The following is a 25888-nucleotide window of genomic DNA, read 5'->3' as shown; positions in this document are numbered from 1 at the left end:
GGTGTAGAAGGTGATGTCACTTATGAAGAGAAAAAGGAGAAAAATGCATAAGATTTGGGAACTAAATGAATATTCATTGGTAATTTTAAATGAATAATTTCACAAAAATAATACTTTTGAAGAGATAACATGAGATACAATAAGCCCATAGTCCCATTTTTAAAAAATCAGTTGCTTTCCATAAAGAAAAAGTACTAAATGGTTCTCTAGGTTTCATTTTAAATTTAAATTATATTTTCCTCATGTAATCCAAACAAAATCAGAGCCAAATCCCAAATTTGTACAAATAATATATTTTAAGTGACATTCTACCAAGGCATTCAGCCATTCATAACTTCTCAAGTAATCTAATAACCCAATATGGTCCATGTAATTAAGGCAGCTTTCTAGATAGATCTTTAAGAATTTCTCTACTGGGAAAAAAATTAGATCTGGCAAGTATTTACCACTTATAGCAATGTTATGAAGATAAATTATGTTTTATGTAACTAGTTATTGATTTACAAAGGAAAGGAACCAATGTAACTACAAATTTACAATTGTTTTTAATCTGAGGTATTTATAATAAAATACATCTAAATTACTCCAATAAGCTTTATGTGCCCTTCAAATCTCTTTGTCCATTTCAATTTGACTTTAGTTTTAGCTAACAAATTTAATATATATGCTGTAGTTATAATTCTACTTCATTTTATATTATTTTATATGTATTTTCATATCTCTTTATAGTCCTATTCTGCTTTAAGAGCATAATGTTATTCCAAGAGATAACACATTTTTATATGCTCATCAGCACTTTACTGAAATAGATGCTAGTTGTGGCATGTCAGCTTCTCGGTTTTTACTGAAATTTTTACTCAACTTTGCTATGGTTCATTATATTTTCTGGGCATGCAGATGAATGTTAGTTATCCATCCTAATCACTGAGCAGAACACAAAAATATTTGCAAAGGCCTACTGAAGTCTTACCAAACTTGATTATGTGGAGACAAAAAAAATCCAGGGTTTTTTCACAATACCGATAATTAGAAGTGTAACTGCTGAGCCAGAGTAAAACCCAAGAAAATGATCATTTCAATTATGATTCTACAGCCCATCTAATAAAACAAATATATTCATAATATTCTAGATAATATACTGAGTAACTACCATACAATACCTATTAAATAATGAAAGAATGATACAAACAAAACAAAAAGGTATATCTCCTACTCCCAAAATAGAGATCAGAAAAGGAATAAAAGAATCTGTTCTTCAGAAAGTGGTCTCAGATATCATTCTCACCCTACTCACACTTGCACTAGAATTTTCTATTGTACATTTATCCATATCAGTGATTTCCAGTATTCACTTGAAAAAAGTAACCATGAATGATAAATACGCATGAGGTTTCTGAGTAATCTTTAAATTTTTGATTCTTTTCTTTTCAGAATTCCAAAATAAATTTGCTTTTCTATTGCCCTATTCCCTTTGCACTAAAACGGTGCCTAGAACAAAGTGTGTGCTTAAATAACAAGTACTCTTTGCTTTAGTTTCCTCAACTATAAAATGGAATAATAGTATCTAACTCATAGGACTATTGTGAGGATTAAAATATGTAAAATCCTTTAAAAACCATAAAGTACTATGTAAATATTATCCTCTCAATTATTTTAACTTTTTCTCTGTTATCTATAATGTTTTCTATACTAGCTTAAAATTTCCTAGAATAGCATGTCATTGTAATAGATCTGCTCTACCCATCTATTTTCTTATAGATTAAGTATGTATGCTGCATACACATATAATCTCATTCAGAATTTATGACAATTTGATAAAATAAAATTCTTATTTTAAAAATTTAATAGAAAAAGTACTAAATTTACAGTCAACATACCATGAGTTTAATCATGACTGCTTTTTTCCTTGCCATGTGAATTTAAGGAATTTATTAATCTATATGGACCTTGCTTCCTCATTTTCAAAATTGGGGAGTTGGACTGAATTATCTCCAATTATCTCCTTTTGAACTCAAGTTTTATCCTATCATCATTCTGTGTCTATGCTATTCCTCTGCTCTCCCAATCTAATAATTCTATCAAAAAAGAAAAGGGGGTTTGAGTATGACCTACTCTTAGTGAGCCCATGCTGGCTCCTAAGTAAAACTGTTGACTTTTTAAGACATGTATAAACCATATATTTAGTGGTATGCCTACCCCACACTACGCTAGACAGCAGAGGGAGGAAGTGCTCACATTGAGCTATGGGGCAGAGAGATGGGGCATGTGAAAGTTGTGTTCAGGCATGATGGAGAGGGGAAACAGAGCAACCCCTCCAGTATGAAGGATAAGCTACTGCCAGAAGATAATGGCAAGGACTAAAATTTCCAGAATTTGATTCTTTACCTTCTTTAAAATCAGGAAAATGTTTGCCCATATTAACTCTTCTGGTAACTCTCTGTCTCTGCATTACTCCTCAGACATTATTTGAAATGGTTTTGTGATCTCATCTGCAAATTCTTCAGTGCCTCAGGACACAATTCAACCCAATTTGATGATCTGAACTCATTTAAAGGGGCTACATGTTTTCTTAATGTTACCTTTCTTCTCTTGGGCTTCAATTCTCTCTTCACCTTGTTTGTTTTTATCATTTCAAATTGTTCCATGTGTTGAAAATTATAGTAAAGATTTTGAATTTATAGACTTACTTTTGACCCCATTTTTTAGTCCTCATACTCTAAATTCTTGACAGTTTCTCAGTATCTCTTTCCTTAACTACTAAAAAAAATGTTAGCTCCAGGTTTCCAGTCCTAGAATATTTTTTTTAAAGTGTCCCAAAGGAGACTTACCATTAACTTATAAAATCTTTGACAGTGCTTGTAAATTCCATTTTCGATAAAGTATTCCCAGTCTTTCTCTTATTAAATATGCTTTTCTTCAAACACCAGAATTAAACATTTTAAATGATTTTTATTTTTATTTGTTTTGCTTGATTTATTTGATTACTGATACAGCAGTAATATTATTTTACATTTTATGGCAAATGTATAACATTTTAGCTACATTGTGGTTCAAACACATAGAGTTGAGAATCTAATCACTGTTTATGGCAATAAACATGTCAAGTCAACAAGTAAACAAACATATATTAAGTACTAAGTCCTATGCTCTACTCTACTAAAAACTGTGGTTACAGAAAAATCCTAGGAGAAAAATCCTTAATCCCAAAATGCTTACCATCTAAGGAGTAAGACAAAATGGGAACAAATATGGCCAAACAAGATATATACAAAATAGATCAGATTTAACTAGCAAGGAGAATGCATTAAAATTAAAGAAAACTGGGAAGGCTTCTCATAGAAGGTGGGGCTTTTGCTGAGGCTTGAAGGAAGCCCAGGAAGCCAGGAGGTGGAGATGAAGAAAGCCATTGAAAATGAATGGAGTTGAGAGACGGAGTGTCTCATTCAAATATAAACAAAGAGAACAATATCACTGGATCACAATGTATAGGGACATAAGAAGACTGGAAAGGAAGAAAGGAGTTAGGTTAAGAAGTGTTTTGCATGCTAAACAGAACATTCCAATTCTAAGCAACCAATGTATTCAAATAAAATATCACAAGATTTTAATAGTATTAGGAACTTGGATACCATCCTGTTCAACTTTCTTATTTTATACAGATTCAAATGAACATTTGAAATAAAGCTCATGTGTACATTAGAAACAACCTGCACTTGAGTGGCTGATTTACTATCTTGCCTTTACCTCCTCCTTTTGTGTACTTTCTCGCTCTTGGCTGCTTGCTAGAATTTGACCACTGACTTACTCTAACATCTAGCTTCTGTTTGCAGTCTTTCTCCTAACTGTTTACCAAGAATTGACCCACTGTTTCTCTTTGACATTTGGCTTCTCTATTAATCCAGAGCCTAAACCATCTCTTCAATTCCTTATAGTCTGCTCTGAGCATCTGTGTTGTCAAGTCCTGACTTAATGCCCTTTCCCCAGGATCCAGTGCTTATTGGAAACCAACAATCACACAGCAATAAAATAACAGGGCAATTGAAGAGGAAAGTACCATAAAACAATGTATATTAATTGGGATGCTCTATCTCTGGGAATCTCAAAGCATTATGAAAATCTCTAACTTTACAGATAACACTGAGATTGTTCTGAGTCTTAAAAAAGCTATAAGGGATAAATTCTGAAGATCTCAAAAGACTGAGTAAATAGGCATAAAAATAGCATACAAGCTTTACTATAGACATGTAAACAGTAATGGAATTAGAAAAGGTTTTTAAAGTTTCAGTTATAATTAAAGATTATGGCACTCTGACATAAAAAAGACCTAAGGATCACTAGCATTCACTGTTTCTTGAATATATCAGACCCCAAAATGATTAAGGTCATATCAAAAAGTAGGGCATAATGTATTTGCAGACAAACAACAAAAACAAAACTAGAAAATACAGTCCTACCTTGTTGAAATGTTATTTATTTCATATTTAGAACAAATATTTAGTTAAGGATACTGTCTCCACTAAGTCATAAGAGATGAGGAGAAAGTCAAGAAAAAGGAAGCTAAAATTCTTGTCTTTTTTATATGAGAATAAGCTAAAAAATTAGATTGTATCAAACAAGACTCAAGAGAATATGATTAAAAGTTTCAAAATTATGAAGAAGAAAACATAGATGAATATGGACTCATTTTATTAAAAATAAATCATGAGACCCAAACAAATTTTAAAATGGCCTCATTCCAGAAGAAAAACAACTGCTTGATCACATGGGTCAATGGGAATATGATTGGGAATGTAGACTCTAAATGATCACCCTAGAGCAAATATTAATAATATGGAAATAGGTCTTGATCAATGACACATGTTAAACCCAGTGGAATTGTGTACCAGTTATGGGAGAAGGGTGGGGAGGAGGGGAGGGAAAGAACATTAATCTTGTAACCACAGGAAAATAGTCTTAATCAACTAATTAAATTTAATTTAAAAATTAAAATAAATTAAAAATAAAAACATGAAAAAATTAAAAAATAAAATGGCCTCGTTTGCCAAAATTCAAATTTTCAAAAAAATAGTTTGTAATAAATATATATGTATATAATTGTTATATTATACATTTATATTGGTGAATCATATCTATATAATGTACAGTAAACATATATCTTGCTATCCTAACAGGCAATAAAGGATAAAAATAGAAATCAACTTGTTATGGATTTGGGTAAATTAGTAGATAATAAACTTGCAACAGTTTATTCAAGGAAATTTGGCATTTGAGATTACAACTCAACATTTTGATACTGATATAGAGGAGACCAACCATCCTCTCCAATAAAACTTAGCTAAGTTCTTACATATTCATGGGCATATGTAGACTACACTATGCCCACAGACTGTGCAGTATTGATGAGCTGAGGGAATCCAATCCAATCTAAGAAGCGTTTATTAAATATTTACTACTTTATATTCTCAGGATCTAGCACAGTGCCTTGTCTACAAAATAAAAATGTAAAATGAAAATGAAAATAATCCTTGCCCTCAAGGAATTAGCATTGAAGGGGTAGGTAGGATATACAACATGTTCAAACAAAAGATGATATACATAATAATTTGAGGAAGCAGAAAATCTTAATGAATAAGGTGATCAGGAAAGTTTCCCAGAGTAGGTGGCAAATGAACTGAATCCAGAAGAGAAACAGAGATTCTAAGAGGTAGAGGTAAGACCAGAATACTAGAGGCTAAACTGCAGAATGGCCTCTACAAAGGTATGGAAGTGGGAGATGAACTGCTGAATTTAAAGAACAGCAAGCAGGCCAATTTGGATGGAATGTAGAGGGCATAAAGGATAGTAATTATGTATAATAAGCCTGGAAAAAGTTGGTTGGAGACAGACTGTGAAGGTTTTAAATATAATCCTCCTATGAAAGCCAGGACCACCATCCTCACAAAATGAATGTTATAATCAAAAGAACACCTTCCTTACAACTAGTTGTTGAAGAAGACAGAGGGCTGGACTTGGCATCAGGAATATCTGAATTTAAATGCCGTTTCAGAAACTTCATACTTGGGTAACTCTGGATAAGTCATTTAACCCTCTGTCTACCTTAGTTACCTTGATAGTAGAACTAACAAAGGGAACTCAGGATCGGACTGATTTTGTAGACTGGTGCCCCAGAATGGTGGGATAAGGTTGATTAGCCCCTTTGCAGAGGCAAACACTAGACTTTAGAGAGACAAATCATTAGGATATAGAAATTAGTATTTTCAACAAAATCAATCAAATATTTCATGATTTCAACTTTTAAATGCCTATACTTCAATTCTAAAAAATACATAAAAATGAATACTTTGAAAAAAATTTGTGTAGTGCTGTGACCCCTACGTTATACCATCATGATGTACCATTGGATAAATTAATGGATCTTAGAATTTCAAGTTGTTATTTCTTCTCCCCTCTAGATACTGACTTCAAAGAGGAAAAAATCCAGAATTCCAGGGGAGCAACAAAACAAGGCTAAATTGATGCACTAAGCAACAAAATATTACAGGCAAACATCAACACTTCTTGCACAATCACTAACAATGTGTCAGCAACTATTAAGCCATTCTAACTGGACATGATACAACTAAAATAGATAATTCAAGGAACAAGTACAAAACTTCAAAGTCCAGGGTAGGCATCAATATATTAGATGACTAAAAAAAATTGAGAGACAAAAATGTTAAAAGAAAGTGTTAACCAATTTGCAGATTTAAAAAATGCAATATTCCCACAGTACATAATTGTATGGGCTTCCTTCAGTATTCTAAACTTAACCAGATGTAATTATTTTTTTAAATATAAACCTTCAAAGTGGACTTGCCATTTAATGGAAAATATGCATTCCATAGTAATCAGGGAACACATTTATTATGGGGAAAGTTGACAATGAAACTTTTCTTTCATCTTAGCTTTTTCTGAGGCATTATGATGCCCTAAATCAGAATGCCTTGTATCCATCCATTTGACAAGTAGAGAAAGAACAAATAATTATTAAAAAGCATTTTAAAATAAATTACTTATATCACTTTTTGTTTCATCAAGTGAATTACAAAGCCTACAAATGTTAAAAGCATCAAACAATAAGTATCCACAATGTTTACACAGTAGTTCATGGTAAATGCATTAGAGATCTATAAAACAAATATGGGCTGTCATTGGAAGAAGTTTGTTCCCACCTAGAGAAATGGGGGAAGACTTCCTGGAAGAGAAATTATCAAGTAAATCTTTAAAAGAAACAAGTAGGCAAAGGAGGAAGGGAAAAACAGAGTATTCCAAGTAAAAGGAATTCTGGAACAAAGTCATTTGGGCATGGAAGCCACTGCATGCTCCCAAGTCAAAGAGGTACCCAATTCTGCTACAACATATATTCCATATATAAAATATGAATTAAGACTAGAAAAGGAAGATAAGAAAAGGATGTTGAGGACCCTGATTTCAGGCAAATGAATGTGAAACTTGCTTGCAAAGACCTAAATATTTTAAAGCAGAAGACAATATGCCTAAGGTGTATATATGGAAGCTAAGTGGCACTGTCATGAAGGATGGATGGGAGAGCAGAAATGGGAAGATCAGAAAGGATGGTGTTTACAATACTCTGAGTTTCTGGTAATAAGGGCCTCAACAAGAGTAATACATTGGAAATAGAGAAGATTAGGTAGACGTAAAATACATGGTAGAGATAAATGTATAAATACAAATCAAAACAAGTCAACAAACATTTTTATTTATTAAGCATCCCATATGCTAGGCATTGTGTTAAGTGCCAAGAATAAAAAGAAAGGCAAAAGACATTTTCTGTTTACAAGGAGTTCACAGTCTGATGAGAAAGATAACATGCAAACAACTATGTATAAACACTATATATACAAAATAGATTGAAGATAATCAACTGAGACAAGGCAGTAGAATTAATGGGAATCTAGAAACTTACAGTAGTTGTTGGATTTTTTTTTAGAGAAGATGACATTTTAGCTGAGATTTAAAGAAGCACATATGGGTGGAAGAGAGCTAATGAAAATGCTCCATCAAGAGATGGAATGCCTTGTTTGGGGAACTGCAAGAATATCAGTTTCACTGGATTGCAGAGTATGTAGAATAGAAGGTTGAGGATAGGATGGAAAGTGTAACAAGATTGGAAATGCATAAAGGGATTAGGTTATAAGGGGCTTTAAAAGTTAAAAAAAAAAAAAAAGATTTTTATATTTGATTCCAGAGAAAGCAAGGAGACACTGGAGTTGACTGAATAAGGGAGGAATAATGGTGGAAGAGGAATCATAGTCAAACTAGTACTTTTTAAACATTTTTTCTATTAAGTTTTTTATTTTTTTTAAATGTTCCATGATTCCGTGATTCATGTTTTCTCCCTCTTCTCATCCCTTCCCTCTCCTGGAATTGACAAGCAATTTCACTGGGTTATCACTCAAGTCCATTTCCATATTATTCATTTTTGTAAAAGAGTAATCTTTTACAACCAAAACCCCAAATCATATACCATATGAACAAGTGATAAATCATATGTTTTCTTCTGAATTTCTACTCCACAGTTCTTTCTCCAGATGTGGATAGTATTCTTTTTCAGAAGTCCCCCAGAATTGTCCTGGATCATTGCATTGCTATTAGTAGAAAAGTCAATTATCTTTGATCATCTCACAATGTTATGGTTTCTGAGTATAATGATTTTCAGGTTCTGCTTATTCTACTCCACATCAGTTCATGTAGGTCTTTCCAGTTCTTAAATAAATCCATCAATTTATCATTCCTTATAGCACAATAGTATTCCATCACCATCATATACCACAATTTCTTCAGCTGTTTCCAATTTTTTTGCTACCACAAAAAACACAGCAATAAATATTTTGTACAAACAGATCCTTTCCTAGATTTTTTTCATCTCTTTGGGATATAAACCCACAAATTTGTACTTTAGCACTATAAATTTGATAGTTGAGTGAAAGGTGGCCTGGAATAGAAATGGCTTGAAGCAGTGAGACCAACTAGTTGGCTATTGCAATGGTCTGGAAATGAGGTGATGAAGACCTGGATCAAGGTGGTGGCAATATAAGAGGAGAGAAGGATAGAGATAGATAGATAGATAGATAGATAGATAGATAGATAGATAGATAGATAGATAGATAGATAGATAGATAGATAGATAGATAGATGATAGTAAAATAGAGACCTTGGCAAAAGTTTGGATTATAGGGTTTGGGTAAGAGATTTTAAAGAGTCCTGGATGCCTAGGAGAATAGTAGCATACTCCAGAGTAATAGGAAGGTTAGGAAGAGGGGAAGCTTTAGCAGAAAATATAAGGAGTTCAATTTTAGACATGTTCACTTTATGATCTCTATGAGACATCTAGTTTGACATGTCCAATATTGAAGCAGTTGGATTTCTGAGACTGGAAGTCAGGAGAATGGTTAAAACTAGACAAATAATTCTGAAAATCATCTCCATAGAAATGATAGTTGAAACCAAAGCCGATGAGATTTTAAAGTAAAATAGTATAGAGGGAAAAAATAAGAGAGCTCAAAAAAGAGGCTTCGAGAAAACCCACGGTTAATGGACATAGTCTGGAGGAAGATACAGCTCAAGAAATTGAGAAGGAATTACAAGTAGGAAGGGAACCAAAAGTAATTTTTTTTTTAAAAGAGAAAAGAGTATAGTTTAGTCAAACCATGCAGAGTGAGTAGTGGTTTGTCTAGATACAATGATAAAAATTAGCAAATCTGGGATTCAAATCTGGTTCCTTTGACTGCAAATTCCATATCTTTTCTATTGCATCATGATGACGTTTCTATGTGGATCTTAAAATCAGGCAGCAAGAAAATAAGAATTACTTTCAGATACATCCTGATGAACAATTTTGTATGCTGCTAAATAGATACGATATCAGTCCCAAAAAGTTAATTCAGTAGTTTTCTATTATATTAAAAAAGTGTGGCACTAAGTGAAACAGACAGGGAGATGGCACAGTGGATAGAACAATAGAGCTTGAGTCAGGAAGATTTGAATTTAAATCCAGCCTCAGACACTTACTGGTAAATCAATTAACCACGACCTGCCTCGATTTCATCAACTATAAATTGGAAATAATAATTGTACCTACTTTCCAGGATTGTTCTGAGGATCAAATGAAACAAAATTTATAAAGCATTTTGCAAGTTCCAAAGCACTATATAATTGCTGGATACTATTATTATTAAGCAATAATCTATTATAGTAGAATTCTAAGAAAAGGCTATTTCACTATTTAAACTTGTAAACATCTGTGCTATATTTTAAGAAAAAGAATTAACATTGCATGTGGATATGGTATCTTATATACCATATACTTATATATACATATACATACATATATACATACTTATATACCATATACTTATATATACATATATATTACAAGAAAAATCAAACAGTGAAGGAAAGAGACAAACTGATTCATCAGAAAAATTTGTCAGAGCCTCATAATAAGTTGCAGAATTAGAATTTGAACCTAGAAATCTTGACTAAAAATTAAGCAACATTTCTACTCTATCCTGCTGCTTCCATTGCAATGGCTTAAGAAATGCCTGTTGGGAGGGGGGTGGCTAGGTGGGCTCAGGGGATCAAGAGCCAGGTCTAGAGATGGGAGGTCCTGGGTTCAAATCTGACCTCAGATACTTCCTAGCTGGATGACCTGGGGCAAGTAACTTAATCCCCATCGATTAGCCCTTACCAATCTTCTGTCTTGGCATCAATACACAGTACTAAGGTAGGTAAGGGTTGAAGAAAAACTGCCTATTGGATTCATTTAAGAAGGGAGAGGGGAAGAGAAATCAACTTGATGCTCAACAAACCTGTGTGATTCATTCCCTATCTTAAAAAAAAAATCTTTGTATCTATGTCTAGGCCCATAGGAGTTCAGATACAATTGGACAAGGATGAGCAATAACTATATAAAATTGCCACTACAAAGGGATGCTCTCCTGGATAGAGGTTTGAGATGAGGCAAGTTATCACATTCTAATGCCTTGTCCTGTTTCATCCAGACTGTTACCTGATCTTCTCTCGCTGACCTCCCCCTAACTTTGAACATCCATTTTGCAGTGCCTGTCTGATCCCCTGGATTTACTGGCCTTGGTTAACTCTGTAGCCTGACCTCAGAATAGGGTAGTGGGTTACCCCACAAATCACAGTTTAAACAAAGCCCATTACTCCCAAGTTGGTTTTCCCCCTTCAAGCCTGCTAAATGACCCCAATCACCAGTATCCACTGGCTCCATCACAGGGAGACAGGGATCCAACAATCTAAAGTTTAAGAAATATACAGACATGGATCATATGGCTTACCTATAAATCCAATATGCATTTTTAACACATTACAATAATATTGTACTAGGGACAAGCATTCACCATCTTAGGAACTGACTTAAGACCATGTTCATATCTTTATTTATTATCAATTTAGATCTTAGACACATATTGGCTAAACTCTAATGTTCCCAATTTAATTGAAGGAACTTCCATCAACTACAAAGGGAACAGAAAGGAAATTTGGCATTTTAGAGATGTTAATCAATGGCTGACATTTACATTATGTTTTACATGTATTTACATGCATAGGTAGACATTACAGGCATTCTCATTTTCATTTTTTTTTCAAATAAGGGAAATAAAATTCAGAGACGTTAAATGATTTATTCATGGTCATATAGCTAAGTAGGAGTCAGAAAGAGGATGTGACTCCAGCTTTCTCATGCCTTTCAATATGGGGTACTTCCTAGTCCACAACACTGCATGTCAAATTTCTGCTAAGAGATTTTTCTCAAAGAATCTTTGTCTGAATGCAGTTAGATTATAAAGGGGCTAATGGAACTACCTAAAGATTAACAACTTTCACCAATAAAATATACAATATGAAATATATAATACCTATTCTAAATTCTTTAGCTTACTCCTGGGACATTGTAAAGGGATGATAATTGTATAGGAGGAATACAGCAGTGTTTAAAATGATCATTAACTGACTTTGACCTCAAAAAAAGTATGAGAAACAGGCTTAGTAAGAGACTATTGGGGGCAGCTGAGTGGCTCAATGGATTGAGAGCCAGGACTAGAGATGGGAGATTCTAGGTTCAAATCTGGCCTCAGATACTTCTTAGCTGTGGGACCCTGGGCAAATCCCTTAACCCCCATTACCTAGCTCCTCTGCCTTAGAACCAATAGACAGTATTAGTTCTAAGACAGAAGTTAAGGGTTTAAAAAAAGAGAGAGAGACTATCATAGCATATTTCATGATTAGGAAATTAGTGGCTTCCACATTAAATTCAAATTTCTAATGATGTCATTAATTCTTTTAGATTTCCAGTTTCCAAATAATGACTAGGTGCTAATTCTTTTTGGAAGTGCTGAAACTCAAAAAGCATTGATTAAGCACCTAATATGTGCCAGGCACAGAGCTAAATACTGAGAACCGCCCCCCCCCAAAGGCAAAATCATTCTCTTTCTTCAAGGAGCTCAGTCTTATGAGGGAGATACTCAAATAACCATGTATAAACCAGATATGAAAAGGAAAAATTAGAGATGAACAATAGAAGAAAGGCAGTAGAATTAAAGAGAACTGAGGAAGACTTCTTGCCAAAGATGGTACTTTTGCTAAGATGAGAAAGAAGTCAGGAAAGCAGAAAAGCAGAGATTAGAAGGGAGAGAATTCTGGACAAGGGGGACAGTCAGTGAAAAATACGTGGAGTTAGGCAATGAATTGTCTTGTTCAAAGAACAACAAAACGGTTGGGCTCACTCAATCACAGAGTATATGGAGGGGACTCTGATGTAGAAGTGTAGAAAGATAGGAAGGGATCAAATTATGACAAACTTTGAGAGCCTAATGGAAAATTATATATTTGATCCAAGGGGAAATTTGAAGCTATTGGAATATATTGAATTGGATCAAATGGTGATATAATCATACCTGCACTTTAGAAAGATTTCATTGATAGTTAAGCAAAGAATGTAATGAAGAGGAGAGAGATCAGAAACAAGGAGACCAAACAATAGGCAAATAAGTAAATTTGTAATATTAAATTATAGACATGTTTCAATATAGAGTATAAAACACATTGCAAAATGGGCTGGCTATTCAGATAATGGATAGATTTAACTCAAACCTATGAAATATTTAAAAAAGTGTCCATCTTTCTAAAGAGTAGTATCCTATTTGGGGACAGCATTTTGAATTCTTTTACAATTGTAATAATGTTTTCAATTAACTTCCAGTAGAAGTAAAACAAATTGAGGAAGAAAGCCAAGATACTAAACCCAAATCCACTCAATCAATAAATTTTATGAGGTACTCACAGTCTGAGAAACCTGTTCTGAAGAAAAAAAATCAAATTTGACATAATAAAATAGTCTATTCCATTACTATACCTGTTCCCTTAGCACCCAATCTTCTTAAAGTTCAGAACATTTGCTGAACTTGACTGAAAAACTGCCTGAAAAACTTTCCAAATGAACTTCAAGGAAATACTATGATCTTACAGTAATATAAAAGGGCTTTGTCCAAACATGAGGAATCTCTACCTTTTCTAACAGATATAGAGGAGCTCCAACTGACTAGCTAGATAATATGAAGAAAGAAAATGCAGGATTTACTAACTACCTTAATCTTAGAGTCACAATATACTGAGACTCTGTCCATTGGGATCAGAAAGGTTAGTTTTGACTTTAATAGAGAAAGAAACTTAAGCACAAGTATAAGTTTATGAAAAAATGAACAAAGCATTGAAAAGAATTAAAGTAGAACATACAGAAAAGGACAGCAATTGAACAAGTTGGGTTTTCCCAGGATTCCCCCCCCCCCAAAAAAAACTGTGAATTGGTTTGTACTAAATGAAGACACAAATTGGGTCATCTTTAAACCTTTGTAGCTTCAATACCTAGTGTAGTACATTACATATAGTAGAAAATAAATTGCTGTTTAAAAATGAACTAAGTCAATTCTATTTGCATCTTTTTTCTCCCCCTTACCTCCTTCATCCAATTAGTTATCCTATCAATTCTATATCATTTCTCTTATATTCCCTTTCCACTCCCACTGCTAATACCCTAGTTCAAGTTCTTATTACATCCTTCTTCCTAGACTATTCTAATACCTTCTAAAATGTTCATGCCTCTAAACTGTTCTCTAGCTATTTCCCCATATATTCCCATAGCTATATTCCCATATATTCCCATATTTCCCATATTGACTACCCAGTCAATCTCCCTTTGTAAACAAATCTGGTTGTGCATCTTCTATTCTCAAAACTCTTTAATGGCTCCTGCACTCTATCCTCCAAGTTAAACTAAACTATTCACATCTCTCTACTCAGTCCCATTCCGAACCTCCACCCTTCCCCACCCCACCTCCATCTTTGCTCACATGTTTACTTTTACCTTCAATATTCAACACAGTCAAATGTTACCCATCTTGCAAGACAAGCTCAAATCTCCTTCATAAAGACTTCACTGACTGGCCACGTTGGATATGATATTTCTTCCTCAGACTTCATATATAACTTGGTAGGTTTTATTCAATAATTCAATGAACACTTATTAAGTACTCTGTTGGGCACTTTCTTTCTGAAAAGACTGTCATCCTCAAGGAGCTTACAATCTAAAGGGCATGGGTAATATATGACAAGCACAAATGTTCTGAAGGAAGAACTTTATAAAATTTAATAAAATTTACTAAATTTGTAAAATTTACTAAAATTTTTAAAATATGTAAATAATCAACATAGTAACTATAATACAAGGCTCATGCTAAAGTAGAAAAGGAGAAGTCAAGGGCATTATGAAAATTTGAGATGGATAACATGCTTTATTGAAAATATCAAAGCATGATGAAGTTAGTAGAAAAGAAGGCTTCTTAAAGACAAGGGGGAAAAGAGAGAGCATTCCAAATCATTATGATGATCTATAAAATCGGTCAAGTAAGATGAAAAGTTTAGCATGTGAGAGAGAATAACATGGAATGATGTTGTAAAGGTAGGTTGAAAACAGATGTTAGAGGACCAAAATTTCTAGCTAAGAAGTTTGCATTTTGATCCTTGAGGCAATAAGCAGCTTTTGAGGTAGGAAGAGATGTAGTTATATTTAGAAGATTATTTTGCCAGCTAAGTGAAAAGAGAACTGGAAAAAAAGAGAAACTGGAGTAGGGAGGCCAGTTTTAAATAAGGTTTTAATAAGATGTGAGAAGTAAAGAGAGCCTAATATTGTGAATTGGAGATGAGTGGACAGATGCATAAAATATAGAAGTAGAAATAATGTTATTCAGCAATTGATCATAGGGTAGGAAGTTGTAAAATTAACTAAAAAGTCATAGACAACACCAAGTCAGAGTCAGTCGGAGAGGCTAATGTAACAAGAATAATAAAGAAACTGTGTTAAGAAGGAATGGAAATGAGGCAGTTAGCCATAGAGTTCATTTTTGTATGTGTTGACTTTGAGATGTCAGTAGTATCTCTTGGTAGAGATACCTAGCAGGTAGTTTCAGAAGCAGGACCAATTCTTTAGAGAGAAACTGGGCCTGGAAATAAGGATTTGAGGAGTCATATGCAGTTATGATAATTACACCCATCATTTGGAGAGAGATTAACAAAGGAAAAGAATGTAGAGAGAGATGAAGCCGGAGGTGAGAGAAGGGTGATAAGCAAGTAAAGGAAAATGAGGAATAGTGGGTACTTGGGAGAAATGGGAAAGAGCAATGCCACAAAATCCAAGGAAGACAAAATATCCAAAAGAAAGAATGGCCAACTATGTTAGAGGCTACACTTATGCAGTGAGGAAAATAGAGAGCCAGACTCGGAATCAGGAAGACCTGATTTCAAGTCCTCCATCTGATATATACTAGTTGTGTGACTATGATTAAGTCCACCTCTTCATATACCAGAACATATTCTAAAACTATAAGTTACAGAGTAGTTTAATATGCATTATTGGAAGGAGTTTCTGTAACAGGAGTTCCTTATACCAATGAAATCACAGATTTATGAAAAAAGGAGGGGTGAACTTGTCTATATGTTGTCATCTCCATTCAACAATCCATCTCTTGAGGGCTATATCTTCATCCTTCTCTCTCCTCCAGGGTCTTTATGACATCTTATGAGGTTGGGTTGTTGTTATTGTGATGTGCATGTGCATTATATGTGTGTTTATATACCTATACACAGGTTTGTATACAAATCCTATCTTTCTTAGTATAAAAAAAGTTTCAGTGGCTCATAATTCTCATGATTAAGAAAAATAAAAACAAATATAAATGACAGTCATTCAACTGCCAAATGGTAGAAACTCAAAATGCATTGAATTTTAAGCACATTATAAATTTAATTTTTCCCTCTTTTTTCTCATTTTATGAATGGATCGTGAATCATGGAAAGTTATGATGCAAAAATATGTCATTTTTCAGGAGACAGAAAAAAGAGTATAGAATTTAGTGTTAGATGTCCTGAGTTTGAGTCAGAGTTGCATCTGAGCTGCCATTATAATTGTGGGCAAGTTTCAACACTTCTTTGGTACAGTCTAGTGTAAAATGGGGAGTAAAGATTTCATGGCCTTTATGTCCCTTACAATTCTAAAACTATGATACTGGTGTGTGTGTGTGTGTGTGTGTGTGTGTGTGTGTGTGTGTGTTTATGTAGGAAATAGTCCAGGAGAAAAAGAAGCAGAAAGACCTATAATTTCTGAATGAGATGAGAAATGAGATTGTGGAAGAAAATCTTCCATCAATTAGAAATTTTAATAAAGTATAAATGAACCTTATATCTTACCACTTTTCTTTTCCAACCTTAACCCCATACCAACAAGACTTGTTCTCTATTAGAAAAAATAAGGCTATACTGTTAAAGGAAAGATTGGGAATAATAGAGGTTAAAACCTTTCATGAAAGTCACCATATGTGGATGTTTTGTAGTGAAGGTAAAGGGTGGCTGCCTATTTCTGCAAAAGGAGCATTCTGACCAGTCTTTTCCTCCCAAAGACTGTGCTAAAAGGTTGTTACCACTTCTAGTTACTTACAAAATTTAAAGACTTTTGTTGGCAAGATTATAAAAGTTTTGAGAGAAGCCAAATTTGGGGCTCGAAGTTCACAAATTTCCAAAGAATGCAGTTCCATTGAACTGACTATGTTGGCTTTGAATTGTTCAGCCTACCAAAACCAACCTGTGCATCTTCTTACATTTAAGATGTATTCTTGCCAGAGTCAAGTAAAGAATTTCCTCTTCCATGATCATATGCAGAAAGTATACAAATCTCAAAAAGTTGAGCAGGAAGTTTAGTGCTTGAAACACTTCCCTTCAGACAAAGAGGAATGGAAGGGGGTGGGTAGAAAGAGAAGAATGTCAGAGCCCTAATAACAGCCAGGCATCACGCAAAGTGAAGCAGATGAGTTGAACTCTTTTATAGCTAAGGCACTTCAGCTCTTGAATTGATGCTATCCCAAAGCAAACAGGAAAACAAGGAACCATTTTTGATACTCTTTACAATTGCAACACCAGAGAGTAGAAATGCACTTTGAAAAGCTGTTTCAGAAGTTTCTTTAATTGATTAAAGTTAACAAAACTTTTTCAAAGGTTATTCTCAGTGATGTTGAAACTCTGAGACAAAAATGGTATAAAAGATCTTAAGATTTGTATGTCTTTTTTTTGTTGTTCTTTTGACGTGAGTTTTATCATACCACACTGTTCTGTGTGTCTAGGAGTATAGTACAGAAGTCTTGTCTTAACTTCAGCAAGAGGAAAAGGGACTTGTAAGAAGGGGTGTGAGCACCACATGTGGCTTTAATATCCAACAGCTGCTGTAGATCAAAACCTCTTTGCTCTTTCTGTTACCCCCTACCAGAATACTATGTTTCCAGGATTATTATAAATAAAGGGACTGCAGTGCCATGTAATCTGAATAACGAAGTCAAACCCCAGCAGATTCAGAGATTATTTAAGCAGTGTACCTGAATGAACCACTCTGCTATTGATCACCAAACCAGAACCCTAAGCAAGATCCCACGGAGAGCAAGGAAAACTAAAGGATTTCCTCCCAAAATCCTCTCTGTTACTGCAAGAGAGCAAAGGAGCAAAGAAGAGGTAAAATGAGAGGAAAGAATAAAGGTCCTTTCCATGATCAAGTGCCTCCTCCTTTGGATATAAGGATGCCAAGCCAAGGGCTCTTGAGGTACTTTGTAAAACTGGGAGCCCCCAGTTCTCAAAAATCCAGTCTCAATGTAGATGATCCCCAAGCGCAAAGGTGCAGGACAGAGAAGCATTCCTGAAATCAATGTCTCCTCTGCAAGGTCTCGCCCACCCTCTACCAATGCACAGGGATGTAAAATCGCTCCCCAGAAGGAAAGCTCTCCCCAACTTTCAACCGGAATAGTGGAGGGGGCCAGTCTAACCCGTCCAGATACCCCTATGAAGAGACCCGCTGACCCTTACTCCCCACCTCCCCTGCCTCTCTCACTCCAGAGAAACTCACCGACACCAGAAACTCCAGGGTCCCCACATAGTCCCTCTCTGTCTTCAGGAGCTCGCTCAGGACACACACTCGGAGGCGAAGCTGCTTCTCTAGATCTTTCCCGCTCTCTCCTTTGCCTTCCCCTTTGCTCTCTTCAGTCATCGTGCGGTATTGGGTCCGTTGTTGGTCCAGTCCCGACTTTGCCTGGCTCTACTCTGTACTGCCCTGCCCTGCCCTGCCCTGGCCCCCGCGAGAAAGCAAAGTTGCCTCGCTTCGATTAGTCTGAAGAAGGCCCCTAGAGACTTTCCATGCTGAAAAGGGGATGGGGGGGGGGGCGGAGGGAAAAGGGGGGAGGTGCAAGGGAGAGGGGGCGGGGGAAGACGAGAGCTGGACTCCAGCAAACTACAGAGGCACTGGAGCGGAACGCAGTGGTCCTCCCTATGAACGGACCTTCCTCCCTACAGACAATCCACCCTCTCTGCAGTCCGTCTTCCCTCTTTCACAGACCTTGGCTACAGGTCCCCAGGAAGTGAGAGTAATGGGGAAAAAAAGAAAAGGAAGAAAAAACACCCAAATCCAGAGGAAAGGAACTCTTATCCTAGGCAGTAGTATCTAATCAGCCTTTTGGACCTAAATTCTCTCAAGCTCTCTCTGTCTCTCTGTCTCTCTCTGTCTCTCTCTGTCTAGCTTTCTCTCTCTCTCTCTCTCTTTCTCTCTCTCTCTCTCTCTCTCTCTCTCTCTCTCTCTCTCTCTCTCTCTCTCTCTCTCTCTCTCTCTCTCTCTCTCTTTCTCTCTCTCTCTCCACCCTCTCCCTCTGTCTCTGCCTCTCTACCTCTCTGTCTGTCTGTCTGTCTGTCTGTCTGTCTGTCTGTCTGTCTATCTGTCTGTCTGTCTGTCTGTCTCTCTCTCTCTCTCTCTCTCTCTCTCTCTCTCTCTCTCTCTCTCTCACAGAAACTTGGACATTAATCAAAAAGCTTTGTATCCATGTGACTCCGACCCTTTACCCTTCGCCAAACCTCAGGAAAAAGGAAAGGAAACACAATCTCACAACCTTCGGGAAGTGTTGCGTGCCAGCTAATTGCAGTCCCCCGCCCCCCATCCCCCGCGCGCGCACACACACACTCACACAGTTTGGGACTAATTGTGGACTCTGTAGAATTAGGTCTCTAAGAAGATACTAGCGCTCACTCGATTTATCATGTCCCAAGTTCCCACTGAACTGTCGCTATCCTGGCTCTGTCCTATTGTTAAGCTTTAATGTGCTGTGTACATATCCTGAAAGCAAAGAAACAAGTCCCCTCCGTTACATAAGGAGAGAAGGAAAATATTTACTCTCACCTACCTTTCCCTAGATGAAAATTAATGTATTGATTTTTTCTTCCCTCCCCAAACTGATTTTTTTATCTGAAGTCTGAGAAAAATTCTCCGTTCATTTAAACACTACATTAGTTTGCAGTTTTATACTTGGAAGGTCAAATTAGCATAATAAATGAAGATAGCCTGGGAACGTAACAAGAAAGCATAAGCAATAACCTTCAAAAGCAATGAATAAATATATCCACCATAATGTGTATGTTATGGAGAGGAAAGAGTGCACTTTGCCTTTCTACAACTTTTTTTTTTCCTGAATCAATAAATTCATTTCCAAGATACACATTTGCTTCGGATTAAAGCTCCTGAAAATCTAAAGTGATTTGAACAAGTGTCATCAACCTGAATAATAAAACATGAAACTGATTGTTGAATATCATTGAAATGAATATCTTTTTTTTTCTACTGAGAGATGGGAGAAAGAGACTGTCTTGTTTTTAATGTTTATTTTGACTGTCTTGCTGTACTTGTAAACAGACCTAACAGCTAATAAGCACCAAATACAGCCAAGTCTGACACAAACAAAATAAAGCAGATCTATTTTCTCTTGATGTTATCAAGTTTTATATTTCATTTTCAAATGGATTGTTTCCTATAAAACCCAACATTTGTAGCCCACTAACAAATTAAGTTGAAATAATCGCTGAGTAATAGATGCATTTTTATATTAAGAGGCTGAAAATCAACTGCAATTTTTCAAAGCATTCCTAAAACCCCCTTTGTTGAATTTTTGAAAGATAAGCCCCAGAAGAAAAGGCCATAGCAATTTTCATAATAAAGTTTATGTTCTCAGATTCCCCCCACCCCAGAAATATATTTGCACAAATTTGTAGCTGGTTAAAATTAAAGTTCTAACTGATAATAGTGTGATGAACTGATGTACCAAGTACTGATTTGCTAAGTACATGTTAAGGATCTAGACTCCAGAATCATCTTCTGCAGAAGTAAAGTAAGACTATTTCACACTCAGTAGTCAAAGGACAAAGAGCATTAAATAATAAGTCTGGGACCACCTAGCCAAAAAAAAAAAGAACAGGAAATATAAATTCAGTAATAGATAAATCAAACACATGCTTTATACTTCACACAATTCAATAAAGGCAGGAAGGAAGAAACACAGGTGTTAAAGAGGTGCTTTTAACTTTTGCCAACCTCATCAGTGTTCCTTCCATGTGTGATCCTTAGTGAATGTCATTTGCCTCTGGCCAGTTGTACCCAACTACTGAACTGCTATCTCCTTCCTTAATACAAAAGATCTTCTTGGGTTATTTTTGTCTAGATGCCTTACTCTGACAATGCCTACCCATTCTTCCATGATTCCTGTAATAAACAGGCCACAACATCATTTATAATTAATACACAACTTCAGGACCCCATGCAGAGCTCTCTTTTAGAATGTTCCTAGTATGTCGGCAACAACCAATTCTTTCCCAAACCAGGGCTAATGGGACTGGAAAATCTAGTGAAAACATGGTAAGAGACAATGACAGTAATGTCATTTAAAATGTCAAAAAGGCAGCTGAACTCAAGATTAATTGCAATAAACAAGTTTGGTTTAAGAAAACAGAGGATGAATAGGATCTCTTTGTAAAATGGTGGAGTACCCTGTTGAATGTTGAATATGGTTTCAAATAAGTTTGCTTTGTCAATCCAGTTTGCTTAATTTCTTTTCCTTGTCACACAAGAGGATTAAATGTGGATTGGGTAAGGAGTAATAGAAATACTGAGAAATGACTGATGCAAAATGTAAAATAAATTTTTTTTAATTGGGATGAAAAAGAGACAAAAAAGTAGAAAAGATGGCATTTATATGATAAAAGCAATAACATAGTCAGATCATCTTGTTTAAGTTAATTTTCATGGTGTGCAGACATGTCCAGGTTTAAGATAGCTAAAATTTAGTGTCATAGAGAATAGAGATCTGTAAAGGAACAGTTGGATAATATATATACCTAAAGAAACTATGCAGATGAGACATTTGGGGGCACATCAGAGATTGGGTACCTTTTCAAACAAAGGGAATTTCTGTGAGATACAAGATTTCTTCTTTATGTGAAGGACCACTTCCAGCCATATTTTAGTCAAAACCACTTAACTCATGTTTTATCATAAAGATGTATCCTATGCTGCTGTGCTATTACCTTAATAAAAATGTTTGATGAGTTAATATTGGAAAGTAATTTCATTTTTTAAAATCCCTACTTTCTGTCTTAGAAATCAATACTAAGTATTGGTTCCAAGGCAGAAAAGTAGTAAAGGCTAGGCAATTGGGGTCAAGTGACTTGCAGGGTCATACAGGTAGGAAGTATCTGATACCAGATTTAAACTGAATACCTCCTGAGTCCAGGCCTGACTCCTAATCCACTGAACCTCCTAAGTACCCCTAGAAAGTAAATTCTAATGGATGTTATATAAATGGCATTAAATTCACCAAGTATTTATTTGAGTACTATATATTGTTATTCTTCAGTTGTTTTAATCATTTCTGACTCTTCATGACCCTATTTGAGGGCTTTCTTGGCAAAGATACCAGAGTGGTTTGCCATTTTTTTTCTGTTCATTTTATAGATGAGGAAACTGAAGCAAACAGGGCTAAGTGTCTGAGGCTGTAATTGAACTCAGTTCTTTTCTGAGTTCTGGCCCTGTGGTCTATACATTGTACTACCTAGCTGCCCTTATTTGGCTATCATAGGATTTTTATATTAACTATATCAATGGGAAAATAAATTAATAAACCCATATATCACAATACTTGAGTGGATGTGTGATAGCATAGAAGGACATTCCATCAATTGTTGCAAGATTTAAACATCTATTATTTCTCATCTTATAGAAAGAATCTTGTCCATGTTCTGAGATAGATCTTCTAGATGGCTTATATGTCGAAAGCTTTCCTTTTGTAAGATAAGAGACATTATACATCAAGGAGAGAACAGTCTCTGAGACTAGCTGAAGAGAAAGTGGGGGAGGAGCAAGAAGAAAAAACTGAGAATTCTAGGAGAGAATCAGAAGCTTGAAGGTCCAACTGGCAACTTCACTTTCAGTTGGGAGCCAGAGGAGGGAAGGTGGATTCTTTGAAGCTGGGAAGGAGCCTATGTCTTTGGAGATCTACTATCCCTTTTGAAACACTGAATACCTCAACTAAGATATTCAGTTACAGCAACCCAAAAACCTCAAGGGGAATTATGGATTTGGGCATTTGAGCAGAGTCATTCACAGACCCATTTCCTAAGATTTCTCCTTTTCTCCCTCTCTCTCTCTCTCTCTCTCTCTCTCTCTCTCTCTCTCTCTCTCTCTCTCTCTCTCTCTCTCTCTCTCTCTCTCTTCTCTCTCTGTCTCTGTCTGTCTGTCTCTGTCTGTCTGTCTGTCTGTCTCTTTCTCTCTCTCTGTCTCTGTCTATCTCTGTCTCTGTCTCTGTCTGTCTCTCTGTCTCTCTCTCTTAGCTAGGTGGCTAAGTAGATAGATAACTGGGTATGGAGACAGAAAGTCCTAGGTTCAAATATGGCTTCAGATACTGCCTTGCGGTATGACTCTGGGCAAGTCACTTAACTCCAACCGTCAAGCCCTCAACACACTTTTGCTTTGGAGCAAATATTTAGTATCAATTCTAAGATGGAAGATAAGGTTTTAAAATTTTGTGTTTAAAAGGCAGGTCTTTTTTCTTATTATCAAAGAACAGTTTGGGATTAAAGATTCTATGCAATACTCTTACTTAAACACATTTTCACTTGTTCTTTTCCTTCATGTAATTCTGAAATGTTGTGTGGTACTTGTCCAAGATCTACATTTATGCATGCATATATACATAAGCCCATGTATAAATATTCATATATATGTACTTATATATGTACACATATAAAGAGAGTGAGATACTGATATATTAATTCAATGAACTATCCATCCAACTGTTCCTAATGATCTGAGCAACAAGTAGTTTTTGGCCATTTATTTCTCCTTTATGGATATTTATTCAATATATCTTGAATAAACATAGGTATCATTGACATGATCACCTCAACTCTGCAGATGTAGATAGCTTGAAGTATCTTGTCACTTGCAAACAGTAGCATCAATAGAACTTTATCATCTTTCTTCTACTTGGATCTTCCACTTACTTAGATAACAAGGTATCCTCCAATACTTTCAAAAATATACATTCCTGGTTCTATACCCTGACACATAATTAGAGGGTCATTGTGAAGGATTATCAATATGGTTAGCTTTATGCTCAAGAGTTCAACAAAGAGAAAACTGTTGGGCACCATTTTGTCCTATGTAATCAAAAGCTTATAATCAAAAAACAATTAGCACAATAGTGCCTTACATACTTCATACTTTTTTAGTTATGTGTGTGACCATCAAGAAACATGTGAAAGTTTGTCTATTCCAAGATAAGAAAGTAACATTTGGGGCCTCTAAATTTCTGTTAGTTCTGTCTTTTAACCACATTGAATGTCTTATGGAATAAATAATCCTAAAACTATTTTTATATCTAGTTTATAATTAAAATCTCTATTCATTGACTAGAATTTTTAAGTCAGTAACCTTATATACAATCTGTCTTCATTTTTCTACCCAACAACCTCAAGTTCCATACTATTAGCCAAAATTGGTAATAGTATATTAACATGGCAATATCAAATAACCTAGCAAAAATTGCTAATTTTTTAATTAGAATTTTAATTTTTAGATTACTTGTCAATGTAATTTTTAATATTCATTTACTAACATTTTGTAGTCCATGCTCTCTCTCTTTGTACCATATATCCCCCATACCCAAGAAGATAGATAATAAAAGTTGTACATTTATTATTATATAATGCATGTTTCCTTGTTCATCATATTATGAAACAAAAACACACATTTCTTACACAAGTGAACAATTCAAGGAGGAAATAAGTGAAGAATAGAATGTTTCAATCTGCATTCAGACTCCATCTATTCCTCCTGTGGCTGTGGAAATCCTTTTAAGGTGAGTCCTTTAGAGTTGTCCTGAATCCTTGCCTTATTGATAATAGTTAATTCATTCACAGTTGATTATGATACATTATTGTTATTACTGTGCATAATTTTTTAGGTCTATAACTATTTTTAGATATAATTTATAATTGAAATCCTTATTCACCTATGAGGCTTTTAAAGTCAGCAACTTTATGCACAATCTACCTTCATTGTTTTCCCCAACATCATTCAACTCAATTCTCATACTATTAACCAACATTGTTAATTTGGTTTTGTCAATCCTAGTTTCTTCCCACCAATGCTGTTTGTTTAGCTAAAGGCTGCCACTCCCTAAAAAAGTCTTCTTCTTGTTCCTCTCTTAATAAAAGTATAATTTGCCTTTTTTTTATGTCACCAATCTATTGGGCAATCCATTGAAGCCTATGGATCCTCTGAAAAACTTTTTTTTTCAAATGCACAAAATAGAATATATAAATATAGAAAGGAAAGCAAAATCGTATTGAAATGCACTTAGCAAAATAATAATAATAATTTCATAGACCCTTTGAAATCTATCCATTAAGAATCCCTGCTCTGCTGACAAGTTTTTGAAAGAACTACTATTAACTAGACATTGACTATGATTAAATTGCCATTTTGGGGTCAGACCCTTGTAAATTGTCATTTATGAAGTAGAACAAGGAGGTATAAGTAACAGACTCCTGTTCAACTATTGGTATGAGTTAAGCAAATTATTTTCCCTAGCTGCTCATTGATAATAATAAAAGTAACTTTATATATAGCATTTAAGATTTGAAAATTGCTTCATAACTATTGTCTCATTTTATACTCACAACAACCCTGGAAGATATATGTTATCATTATATCCGTTTTACACAGGAGAAAACTAAAGCAGATAGATGGTAAGCAACTTGAAACAAATCATACTGCTAATAAGTTCCTGAGGCTAGATTTAATCTTAAACCTTTCTGATGCCAAGTCCAGTACTCTATCCAGTGTACCAGCTATCTTCCAGTACAATCCCTGCCTTTAACCTAATTTGCTGTATTTATA

General features: G+C 35.1%; 1 protein-coding gene across 1 annotated transcript in view; it reads right to left on the bottom strand.

Annotated features, from left to right (window-relative positions):
* Positions 1-19595, bottom strand: part of PREX2 (phosphatidylinositol-3,4,5-trisphosphate dependent Rac exchange factor 2) — a 421865-nt gene extending 402270 nt beyond the window's left edge. The window contains exon 1 of the mRNA XM_007487009.3: positions 18524-19595. Coding sequence (XP_007487071.1) covers positions 18524-18664 — 141 coding nt within the window. The 5' untranslated portion in view covers positions 18665-19595. The remainder of the gene's footprint in view (positions 1-18523) is intronic.
* Positions 19596-25888: the final 6293 nt, after the last annotated feature.

The sequence above is a fragment of the Monodelphis domestica genome, chromosome 3 (genome assembly GCF_027887165.1).
Source record: "Monodelphis domestica isolate mMonDom1 chromosome 3, mMonDom1.pri, whole genome shotgun sequence".
Classification (NCBI taxonomy): Eukaryota; Metazoa; Chordata; class Mammalia; order Didelphimorphia; family Didelphidae; genus Monodelphis; species Monodelphis domestica.
The sequence above is the reverse complement of the archived record's forward strand: the minus strand, read 5'-3'. Positions and strand labels throughout refer to the sequence as shown.